The 12,961-nt window shown below is 36.6% G+C and overlaps 1 protein-coding gene across 4 annotated transcripts in view; it reads right to left on the bottom strand.

Annotated features, from left to right (window-relative positions):
• LOC149806165 (protein FAM13B-like) overlaps positions 1-12,961 on the bottom strand; it is a 154,749-nt gene that overhangs the window by 46,572 nt on the left and 95,216 nt on the right. For all 4 annotated transcript variants that reach the window (XM_089951076.1, XM_089951075.1, XM_089951077.1 and 1 more), the window contains 4 exons: positions 12,152-12,311; positions 10,262-10,447; positions 3,720-3,831; positions 796-860 (listed from right to left, as the gene is read on the bottom strand). In XM_089951076.1, the coding sequence (XP_089807202.1) occupies positions 796-860; positions 3,720-3,831; positions 10,262-10,447; positions 12,152-12,311 (523 nt within the window). The remainder of the gene's footprint in view (positions 1-795; positions 861-3,719; positions 3,832-10,261; positions 10,448-12,151; positions 12,312-12,961) is intronic.

The following is a 12,961-nucleotide window of genomic DNA, read 5'->3' as shown; positions in this document are numbered from 1 at the left end:
ACCCTATGATAACTAGTCAAAATTTCACAACATGCAATAAGAGCTTTATGACGCTAGGCTAGATTTCAATTAGATTTGTGTTTGTAAAAACCACATGTGCCTCCAATAAGACAACCACTCCAGTGGCCTAAGTGGTTAAAGAATCTACTTTGGATGTGGGAGGTCGCAGGTTCGAACCTCTACCAAGTCATATCCAAGACTTATTAAGAAATGGTACAAGCAACTGCCTCGCTAGATAACTCAGCATTAAAAAGTTAGTGTTAGGACTGGTCGGCCTGGTGTCAGGATAATGTAACTGGGTGGGACATCATGCTACATGTCTGCAGCATGATGTCCCAGTGCAAGACATTATTATAAACTGCCACACTGAAGCCATCATATGGATATGACTGAAAAATTGTTAAAACTAGGTTCAAAATTCAAATCATACACATGCACAAACACACAATGAGACACTCAATAATTGCAAGAAAAACATTTTCCAAACGATTTGAAAAGTGCTAAGATCTCAAGAAATTCTATTCAAGTCATATACATATGCAAAGAAACATACATATCAAACTTCATCTCTCTACCTAGATTCGTCTTTGCTGCATCATGCCAAGGAGTTTTTGTAAGATAAACAAATATTCAAAGACAAGCATCAGATGGACAAATGTATGGCTGAACAGATGCACAGGACTAACTCTAAATGCCCCCACCTTAAGCACCTGGGACACAAAAACAGCATAACATTAGGTAGTGAGCATGAGAATGAGAAGGAGAAAAGAACATGATAATTATGAATACTGATACCTTGGATCTTCCTACTTAGGGATTTCATTTTGGCTGTGACTTCATCATCTAATGTACTATGACCACTGAAAACATAAAGCATGATGTAAAAACTGCTGATGAAAAGGAAACATGATCAAATATGAGCAGGGAATGCTGCTTGATGGTGTTTCATTTTATGTAAAGCTTTTCTTTGAGGGAACTACATATTTCATTGCGTAGCATATGATGGTGCTGCATGCATTCTTCGTCCTGTCTGAAATCAATGCACGTACATATGCATCCTTAACGACTTGTATCAGATAACCTGAAAGTTTCCAAACAATTAATAAAACAGCGATATATTTTTGAAATTTAAATATAATAATATTCAAAGGAGATAAAACAAACTGTGACAGAAAAGAAAACATTAACAGACTCAGTTATTAAATATACTGGAAAATGTGTCCTTTTGTTTTCTGGATTTGCTGTAACTTTAGTGTTAGCAGTTTCTTCTATGATTAGATGGATACCTGTCAAACTAATTATTTATTAAAGTGACTCAATCCTTCAGAATACTAAAAACTTTCACACAACAACAGTATTTTATTCCACTATATTGTTTTTAAAATTATCAATTAAAATTATTGCAAACTTCACTTGGACCTTAATTACCTCAAGTACAGTTTCACAAACTGCAGTTCCAAACTGTACGGAGCTCAATGGCCTTTCGCTATCCCAACATGATGTAATCCTTTACCTTTTTGTTTTTAAATTTCACATGGTACTGGCAATCATCTCTCCCACCATGATACATATTCTCATCAATACATAATGTCTAATATATGCAACTGTTGCCCTCCCACATTTTTCTTGAGACTTCTTGTCCATTTTGTCTTGAACATGTATCAATTATTGGAAGCCATTTTTAGAAAATTCTATAATTAACAGCTTGATCATGCTGACATTTTGTGTGAAAATATATGTGCAGTTTAAAGTGTCTTAGGTACTCCTGTAAAGTAAGCATGGTTCCCTAACAAAATCCACTGAGCTTATGCACTAATATTACATGGCCTTGTTGGTACATTTCTCTGTATGAGGCTCCCTCACTTGTAACAGTCAATTTTGTGCCTCTCATGAACAGTATTGTAAAAAAAAACATGTCTGAGCAAATTTGTTTCTTGTTCATGGAAATTTCAGTTTTCCAGAAAAACTGTTACTTGCTCACTCAATTACCAGGACATGAAAAACAATACAAGTACACAAGAAAATGGTTGGTGAATAAATTTACATGTATGTGAGCATTAGCAACCAGTTAAAGATATTTTAACCTGTAGTATTCTTGGAAATTTTTCTCTCTTAAGATATATACATTGCGTACATAAATCAGTAAATAAAATTACAATTGTAAAGAACTTTATCCATGACCGACTTCAGTGGATCTATTACATTTGACATACATACTCTGCACCAATTACACCCTACACTCTAAGCTCCACATAAAGTTTCATTTGACCACAAAAATACCATCATGCAATAGTGAACAGTTTCTATTAACTTCTTTATCATACCACTCTGGTGGCCAAGTGGTTGGAGCATCCACCTCGGATGTGGGAGGTTACACGTTTGAACCCTGGCTGAGTCATCCTTATAAAAATGATACAAACAGCTGCCTCGCTGGGTGCTCAGCATTCAGAGGTTAGTATAAGGACTGGTCGGCCAGGTGTCAGGATAATGTGACTGGGTGGGACATCATGCTACATGTCTGCAGCATGATGCCCCAGTACTAGACATCACTATAAACTGCCACACTGCAGATGACAGCAATATGACTGAAAATGTTTAAAGCTATGTTAAACATCCAAATCTCACACACCCACATTAACTTCTTTACAAAAAAACAATAAGGATTTTATGCATTCAGGTTACTAATCAACTAAGCAACCTCTACTATCAAATATAAATGTTACAATTATAGGCCCTAAAATTACTATAATTGTTTCAGGGTAATCCAAATAGGTATACAATTGCATGTACTTCAAAGAACATGATGGACTGTCACATCACTTCTATCAGACAATTATAAAGCAATTCATTTTTTTCATAAAGGAGACTGACATGCAAGACATTAAAGTGCTCTTCAGTAGTTGACAATATTTGACTCACATTAATTAATCAAAGATTAAATCTATTATCCAAAATTGTAATCCTCCATTGATTCAGTAAATAAAGTCAGTGATGCATGATTGACTCATTGTTTCCATTAGCCAATCAAAATATATGATGATTGTTCTATGTGACACTGTTTCCATTAGCCAATCAGAGAGTCATTTTTAAGTCAGCTAATTAGAAAGTATAATGATTGTTCTATTTGGTACTGTTTTTGTTTGGGGCCCCAAGTGGCCAAGCGGTCTGAAGCGCTCTCCTTTACGGATCACTGCCATCTCACCTCTGTCTGCGTGGGTTCGAGTCTCGGATTCAGCTAATGTGGGTATGTGAGAAAGCTTGCCAGTAACTTCTCGTGGGTCGGTGGTTCTTTTTGGGGTCTTCCAGGGTTCTACCACCACCATTAACACTGGCCATCATGTATAGCCTATCATGTGCTGAAAAATGGCGTTAAACCCTACAACAACAACAACAACTGTTTTTGTTAATGCTTAAACTTGCAGCTTAGCTTCAACAATACTAAGTAAATCAGTAAAATTACTAATAATGTAGTTGGCACTCTATCAACAATTTCTTCTGGCAAGCATGAAATGTCATTCCAAGAGATTAAATTATCAACAACTGATTATAAATTTTGGAAATGCACACTACTCAAAGTTACATATTTAAAATAAAATAAAAATCTGCCACAGGCTAATGTCCTGGAATATTTTACTAGCCCTGATGTCAGGCTATCATATTTGTTGAATGCTGAATTTATATTTAGTAATTGGCTCAAGCCAGAGAACTGAGATCACTACCTCTTCTTCAGCTTGCTGGACCTGGGAGACGTTATTTCCTTTTCATCATCAACTTCTTGTTCAGCCATCCTCTGATAGGACATTGACTGGCCCTTCCTGGCTGGTATGGCATCTAGTAAATGGAGCACATCAAGGAAATGGTTATCAAATATAGATATTTTTCAAAAGGAGTCCAATGTCTCTCAATGCAGAAGTTAATCTATGCAGACATGTGGATAAATGCATGTACATTGTTTACATAATAATATTTAACTTCATAAAGAATGGAGACAAAATCAAACTGCCCTTTGCATAATATCACCATATGCTGATGGGTGCTCTATAAAGTTCCTATATAATTAGAAACATGTTCAAGGAACATGGATGATCCATGACAGTGCCTAAAACTTATCTAAAACACAAATTATAACTAAAGTGTGATGGACAGCATGCATAGTGTATTTGTGTGGAGATACTTCCCACCATTATATATAGGCTGGCTAAGCACTTTGTTCATTTTTCCTCATCCTGGCCAAACCACTACTCACACAGAGGTTTCATCAGGTACATTCAAATGACCATTCAGAAGCAACAGAAAACAAGAGGCTCACCTGGATGACATCTACCTCTGTGCCCAAGTACAAGGCAGTTGGTCAGGAAATCTTAATTATGATGCTTGATGACCTTTTAAATGTTTTTCTGGTTTCATTAACAGAGACCACATTTTAAGATGAATTGCATCATTTATATAAACTGAAAGGTGTTCATGCCAGGATGCTTGCTGTCAAATTCTGTTTAGTGGCTGCTGAGAAAAGTCCTTTACAAGTTTATCAAGTTTTAATAATGGCAGCCATATTTTTTTGGCTGACTGATATCATCAGTACAAAAATAAAGGCCTTTATGCCAGGATGCTCTGTCTGATCTGACCAAATTCTATTAGGTAGTTTTTGAGATAAAGCCATCTAATTGGTCTCTAAGTTTGATGGCAGAATGCCACCAATATTAAAAACCTTCATGTAAAACTATTTTCTGTTAATCTGATCCAATTCTGTTAGCTATTATTTTTTTAAAAATTTCAAATCTGAAAGCCTTTTTGTCAGGAGACTCTAAACCAAGGGTGGTTAAAACTGAAGCATTTGTGAGGAGAAATTAGAAATAGCATGTATTGATCTAAAAGATGACCCATGATAGACAAAGGCCCATACCATAAAATCACTTGGCCTGGTCATGCATGCTAGTATTCAAATTATGTTTCCATATTTAAGACACGGTTGCATGGCTCTGCCTACATTTAATCTCTCTTCAAATCAAGACAATTATGCTATTATTCTTTCAAAACCATTAGACTACTGTTCTGTAACCACTAGGAAGCACTTTTTTGCATAATGCTCTAACATTTACAGCATCTGAATGACTGCAACTAAACTGAACAAGAGTATCATTAATGCTAGGTCATTGGCCCATTTTATACTTAATAGTTCTCTATGCTGACACCAGAAGGGCATGCTTGACTTTGGAGATTACTGGTTAGTAGGTCTTAATGAAGGTTATGTAGCTTTGAACAAAAATTACCGCGCAGAAACCATGACTTATTTTTGTATTAAACTAATCATGACCTTGTACTCCCAAATCTATCTTTTGTTTCTTTCTTAACCTAAGTGCAAACCATCCAAAGTTTTATCTTGAAACTCACTCTAGAATAAAAGTTATCATGCACTGACCATTTTTCTTTCAAGCCACAATTCCCTTGATCTCTGACCTTTTGGCCCCAATATTAACAGGCCTATTTCTTACCCTCATGTGCAAGAACTCCACAAAGGTTTGTTAAGGTAAGCAGTTTAGAAACAAAGTTATGGATTTTTTTAAACTCTTCTTTCACTCAATGTGACCTTGACATTTAATATTTTGACCCTGAAATCATTAGGCCTCTTTCTTACCCAAAGTGTAAGCCATCCACATTGGTGAAGGTACATGGTCCCAAACAGAAGTGCCGAAACAATTTTTATTTCCCGGTCAGTGACAATGATCTTTAACCCCAAGCCAATAGGCTTCTTTCTTATTCCAAACACAAACCATTCACAAAAGTTAGTCCTGATCTGTGATATAAAACATTATCTGCAAAATCATTTCTTTTAATAAGTAAACTAATTTTGAACTCTAGACCCTAAAACTTTATAGGGTTCTTCCATACCCCAAGTGCAAGCCGTCCACAAAGTTTGGTGTAATTTGTCACACAGAACAAATGTTATTCTGGAGAAATCACTTTTTGTTCTTTCAGTCAGTGACTTGACTTTACACCTTTTGACCCCAAAATCAATAGGCTTCATTCTTACTTGAAGTGTAAGTCATCTAGAAGGTCTCGTAAAAACAGATGGTGTAAAACAGAAGTTATTTCTCAGAAACGAAAAAGGTAACAGACCAATGAATGTAGAGACAAATTTAAGGACAGACATGGGAACATTATACACTAAAAACAACTTATCTACAGTTTCACAATGGTGATTCAAAATGACTGCAATCAGCAATATACTGGCAAAACAAGTTTTAAGTACTGGTTACCTGTCTCAAAGATAGCTCCTGACTGGTCAGGTATATGATTCAAAATTCACTCAGCCAATTAAAATTTTCACTATCCATTTCAGGATGAAATAAATTTCAATATGTTGCATCTTTTTTTGTACCTGAATTTGCACTCTGGGGTAGAGTTCTATTCTTTTCACAGAAGAATCATTGTATGTTGGATCTTTAAATCTGTGATTTGTACCGGACAAAAAACACAAGATTTGAAGTAATATGTCTCATCCATAATACATACCCAATCACAACACCTTAGGACTTTGACTACCATCTTGCAAATCCAGCCCTCACAATCTCACTTTAGCTATTATAAACAAAGTTAAAACTTGTCTAGCCATATAGATAGGAGTTAATCCTACTGAACTGAGAGACTGGCACTGAATCACATCCATACTTCAGTTACCATTGGAGCAAAAATGCATTATGTCAATTTAAGGTGTAACTGAGGGCAGGTTGGGAGGTATCACCATATTATGATTAATTATCTAAAAGAACCATATTTTACTTTGAAACCTAGTTTCTTTTTAGAATACATTACCTGATAAGGAAACCTTATGAGAAAAGTTAAGAGGTGGAGATCATTACCCATTACTCTGTAGAAGGCTACCATCTCTAATCACCTTAGGTACATGAAACAGTTTAAAATATTGTTAAATAAGTGGGTTAGAGTAGTGACTCCTATTACAGATATCTATATTACATATTTTATAATATAGTTTTTATTTGAGTCACATGGGTCAATGACAATATTCTTAGGGGCACCGAGTGGCCGAGTGGTCTAAAGCGCTCACCGTTCCGGATCACTGCCATCTCACCTCTGTCTGCGTGGGTTCGAGTCCAAGGCTCGGCAAGCATGGGACCATGGGAAAACCTGTCAGTAGCTTCTCATGGGTCAGTGGTTCTTCCCTGGGTTTTCCAGGGTTCTTCCTCCACCAGTTATACTGGCCGCCATGTATAGCCTATCTTGTGCTGAAAAATGGCGTTAAACCCTAGAATAACAACAACAACAACAACAATATTCTTACGATTGGTATTCTGAAACTACAGAATGCACTTTAAAGGTGAGGCCACGTCGCATGTGTACATGTACATTTTCATTCAAGACTGAACTGCCAAGTTCACATCAACATTATTTTATAAGCTGTGGGTAAGGAAAACATCAGATGATCTAGGTAGTACACTTGTACTGTAGAGATGTCATGACTGCCACAGCTAGTGATTGGTCAAATTATTTAAAAAAAGTTGTGTTGGCTGTTAAGGTATTTTGAAATATCAAATGTTTAAAATGTCTGTTAATCTTTTTTCTAGCAATTCAGATTTGTTTATTTGCTGTGGATTAAGTGAGTACAATCCTGGTATTGATTCTTCTGCTAGCCTGTGTTGTGCAAGTCTCTTGAGACATCTGTGGTGATGGATAATGTTACAATGGGCCAGGAGCATATAACACAGTGCTGAGGCCCTTCAAAACTGTCTGCATCATCAACAGACCAGCAGGACACTGTCTCTTGTTACGAGAAAATGTTGAATTCCTCCAAAGGGCATGTCAGAAAGGAATTACAATCATGATATTAAAATCATGAGATAGGGAAGAGATATCTTATATTGCACTATATACCTTTCTGTTTGTTTGATTTCTCCAAGGAAATGAGGGAGGGTATGGCACTGGGTCCATCATGGCTTTATACTGGAGAAAGGCCATGCATTCCTTGATGCCAATGCCAGTGCTGTGATATCCAATATATAAACAACCATAACCAATCCACTCATGCATACATAATGTCCACATGGGATTTACTGTTGACTATAACCAAATGGCATCATTTTTTTTTAGTCCAGTTGTGATGTTACAGGGCCATTATTTCCTTTATTCTAGTATTGGGCTCACTATGCTGAAAAAACTATGGGGATATGTGATTGCTATAACCAATCGCACCCTGCATCAGTTGAAGTCATGTTAGAGCTGGCACTGACCAATACTAATCAATCCCGAATGCCATTGCCTGTCTAAATGGGTAGCCATACCTATTTGAAATTAGTCCTAAAGGAGGTACTGTCAAAGATCTGTTCTGATTGGGAAGACAGAACTAGAGGTGTGTATGTGATGCTTGCGATGAAATGGTCTAATTGATATTTTTTTTAAAAACTGCTTTAAAAATTCTGCCAGTTAAAAAGATGTTCACTGAGGTGGTGTGGTGGTGCATTTTTCTGCCTTCTCAATAGTTAGTCCATGTGTACTACATGGAAAAGAAGGTACACCATAGATTCTCTCCATCATGTGCAAATATTGCATGTAGGAGTCGAATTTGAGCCAAGCATGTAGCATGATTATCCACAGCCAACACAGTTGCACTCAGAGCACTTAGTCCTGGCCCACTGTGTTTCCACCTGCAAATACATACAGCAAAACAAGAGCCTGAATAAGACCTACCAACCATAACCAGACCTACCTGGTAGGGAAGTCAATATCTTTCCACAAGTTGGACTAATTGTCAGTCATGAAATATCACGTTGTCAACTTGGAAAACATGCATTTGCAAAGTTTTCAAGAGTGAACTGTTGTGATGAATGGAAAAGTATGTTCACCTAAAAGGTTTGCATAGTACACTTTGACTTTAATGACTTCCATTTCAGTTTCAGACACTGTAGTTCCAATCCTCATGCAAGTCAACTGCAACTTTATAGATCTCAAATTCTTTGTAGTCATTGAGGTGGGGTGGGGATATTTCACACAGCAGCAATACTCAAATCAAATTAACATGTTATTCAATAAATGTCACTGCTGACTTTCCTGCTTTTTTCTTTCAGGTTAAAAATCAGAATGTTCCACCATCTGTTTCAACCTTGTAAGAAACATGGCCTCTTTCACTTCCATGTGTTTGGTCTATTGGATGATAATGACATTTATAAAAACAAAATCATTTGCATGAAAAAGACAGAAAGATTTTAAAGTGTTTGAGGTAATCCTGTAATTTGGTCTGGTTCCCTGACCAACTTCACTGAATCTGATTTGAATATCTCAATCTAAAACAACCCTGGACTTTTTGTATTTATTTCTATTATCCTGTGAAGGCTTATGGTCAAAAGGTAAAGGTTACAATATCTGCTATACAGGTGTAAATCAGTCAAGTGACAATTAAACTTACTGTGAAGATATTAACAACCAACACAAACATTTATAGTAATTACGAGCATGGCCTTTTCTTGTACGTAACGTAAGACAGTTAGGGACGGAATTAAATTCTAGGTCAAATACACATTATTTTAATGAAACTACTTACCAAAGGGCAGGTAACCAAAATGATGCCAAAATTTACATCACATGGTGAGCAGGACCAATAACGTCAGAAACTTTGTCTCAAAAAATGTTGCTGTAGTTGTTGTAGTGTTTAACGCCATTTTTCAGCACACGATAGGCTATACATGGCGGTCAGTATTAATGGTGAAGAAAGAACCCGGGAAAACCTCGGAAAGAACCACCGACCCACGAGAAGCTACTGGCAAGCTTTCTCACATACCGACTCGAATCCACGCAGGCTGAGGTGAGATGGCACTGATCCGTAACGGAGAGCGCTTTAGACCACTCGGCCACTCGAGGCCCCCTTATCTCAAATAAAATTTTAAAAAAGGTGATATAAATATGGATGGAGTATACTTCCCTATGTGAGAAGACTCATCAGTCTTACTCCCATCAGAAAAATGCCACCAAGCGAAAACAGCTTTGTCTCTCATAAAGCATGCTTCGTAGCATGAATGTTACTAAGTAGGATTTTAATTATGGATGGAATCTGGCACCAATCTCTCTATTCAATGGCAGATCACTCTTATCTGACTCCATTTATGTGGACAGATGACTTAAGCTTTTCTACGGCTAAAAACTAGCCTGGGGTGGAATTTGTGGTAGTGGTCATACTTCTAAGGATTTTGAATGGGTAACATCTGGTGAAGAAAATGGTGAATTTACATTACCAAGTTGTTAAAATGCTTACCATGGCTTTCCACATGCTGGTGAAGGGTAGAGAGGTCAAGCAGAGGGATGAATGGTTTACGGCTGTTAGTCGGAGACTTTTCAGGAGAGGAAGTGGGCTGTTCAGTATCACTGATACGATGAACGTCAAGAAATGCTATCCGAGTTTTGGACTGGTTGTTTTTTATATCCTCCTCTGTATTATTATCTAATGAAAGATGATACAAAAAAAAAACTACTTTCATTTCACTTTATGGGGATACTAGTAGCTAAAAAGGTTTCTACAGTAATGTTTGCTAAAATATAACAATTAATTCAAGTATTTCTTTACAATACGATGTGAAACTTTCAAGAGAGACAGTATTGTGAATTAAATCCAAAATAATTCTAAATGTCCTATCACAAATCCAAATATACAGAATGTTCCAAATGTATTTCAATAGTTCTGAACTCCAATTATGTTGTTTATCCTTATTTATATACATTTTCACTTGACATACATTGTAATAGAATGTGAAGATTTGCACTGGAAAAAAATAGTCTACGCATAAACAAGACTGGCCTTGAACTGTTGCTACATAAACACATTGTTTGCAGCTTACATTCAAGGACAAAAGTTAAACACATACTATAAATTAAATATACATAACAAGTGTCATGGCAATCCTCTACGTAATTTAGGAGTAGCAGCAACAAACCTGTGCAAACAGATGGATGGACAATGGAGGACAGACAACAGACTGTCCCATAAATTCACAATGTGTACTTAAAGTAATTATTCTTAATATGGGCTTTTTAGACATTTAATATATTTATTTCAATTATATATTTAACCATGAACTATAGAAAATTGTTGGTGAAACAATGACAACAGTAATGAACCAGCTGAGGTACACTGCTTGTGGCTTGGCCTACATGGGAATGTGAGAAAGCTGGAAAGTAGCTACCAACAGAACAGTGGTTCTTCCAAGGGTTTTCCTGGGTTCTTCCTCCACCACTTATACTAGATGCCATGTATAACCTATCATGTAATGAAAAATAGTGTTTAGCCCACAATAACAACTTGACACTAGAACTATTCCTAAGTATTCTTAAAGCAATTTGACAGTTTAAAACAACCAGCACATGTATTCATGGTTTTACAAAATTACTAAATTGTAAGATTTGCATAGAAAAGTGGACTACCTAAAGACATCCAGTAACAAAGCTGTGAGTGTACTTGACACCAAATGAATTGTGTTAGCTTCATAATGATTAATCCAAATGCAAAAAAAGTCCATCAAGGGCATTAGGAAATATAAGCAAATGGGAAGGAAAAAAAACAGCAATCAAAACCTAATGCAAATCTACTATAACTGTGAGCCTGACACCAAGGTTATGGGTGAGTGAGTTTGTCACTGAATGGTCTTAACTTCATAATAATTCACTCCAAATATGATGAGAATCCATCAAGGAGTAAGGAAATATAAACAAATGAAGACCTTTAACTAATGCCATAACATACATTTTTTATGACTGTGGCATTAATCCAAAGTGATGTGGGTAAGCAAGTGTGTTGCTCAATTCACTGTCTTAGCGACATGATGATTGATTCCAAGGATGATGAGGATTTTGAAAATATTAAAAAACTAAAACAAATTAAGCAAAACCTTAACAAACCTTAACCCTGACCTTGGCCAAGGTAATATGGGCAAGCAAGCATGTCACAGAATGAACTGTATTAGCTTCATAATGATCAACACCAAGTACGATGACAATCTACAAAAGGGTTTAGGAAAAATATGCAAATGAAAAACTTTAATCAAAACTGTTGCCATGGCCACTACTGCTGCAGCTTCCATCAGAAAAGTGACAGTAACATCTCACTTTCCACCAAGATTAACTTGACAAAAATGACTGAACTGAGACAAACCATGTTTCTTCTGACCCTGAGACCCATTTAGAGGAAGAGGTGTTATGGATTCATCTTCTGGCTTGTCTTCCTCATCCTCCCCTTCTTCATCCTCTCCTACACTAAGTCGGAACTTTCGGCTTGGAGACCGTCTGTTAGGAGGGCCTAGCGGTCTCTTGTACTAAAAACAGTAAATGGATATGAATTATCACTGATGACTAATAACAAATACTCCCCTCCATCCCACCTCACCCAGAGTTTTGATGTTACATAAAGAAATCTTGCCTAGTACCCAAATGAATCAATTAATCCCAAATTAATCCCAGAGACTAATCAGTAACGACATCAAAGGCACTTACCAAGAGAACTGAAACAGATAAGCTAGTATACAGCTAACATGGATCCAAAATGAGAACAAGTTAATACATAGAAAATACATTTTTATCAATAATTGTGTTTCACCAATACTTACCCAATCACATTAAGATCAGATATAAACTGCTGCAACCTCCTGCATCCAGCTCCCCCAGATAGATGAATTTCAATGCAAATTGCAACTTTGATGCTAAAAATAGTATCTGTGGGAAACAACTCTTCCCAGATACTACTATTACCTCTCCTTGTCAGAGTTAGGTGACTATCAATATACCAGATGTTCTTCAGTTTAAGCTTGAGTGATGCATCAATGAGGGTACTCGCTCTTGCAAGGAGGTGTGGATGGCTTATTTGTAATGTGATCGGGTATTCCTAGAGAGAAATAATTTGCAATCAAAATTTTGTTTTTCAATTGAATACCCTGTGAGATGGAAGTTTCTTTGTGTGAACTCAGTG

The sequence above is a fragment of the Sinohyriopsis cumingii genome, chromosome 2 (assembly GCF_028554795.1).
Source record: "Sinohyriopsis cumingii isolate HCF-2022 chromosome 2, ASM2855479v2, whole genome shotgun sequence".
In the NCBI taxonomy this organism is placed as follows: Eukaryota; Metazoa; Mollusca; class Bivalvia; order Unionida; family Unionidae; genus Sinohyriopsis; species Sinohyriopsis cumingii.
The sequence above is the reverse complement of the archived record's forward strand: the minus strand, read 5'-3'. Positions and strand labels throughout refer to the sequence as shown.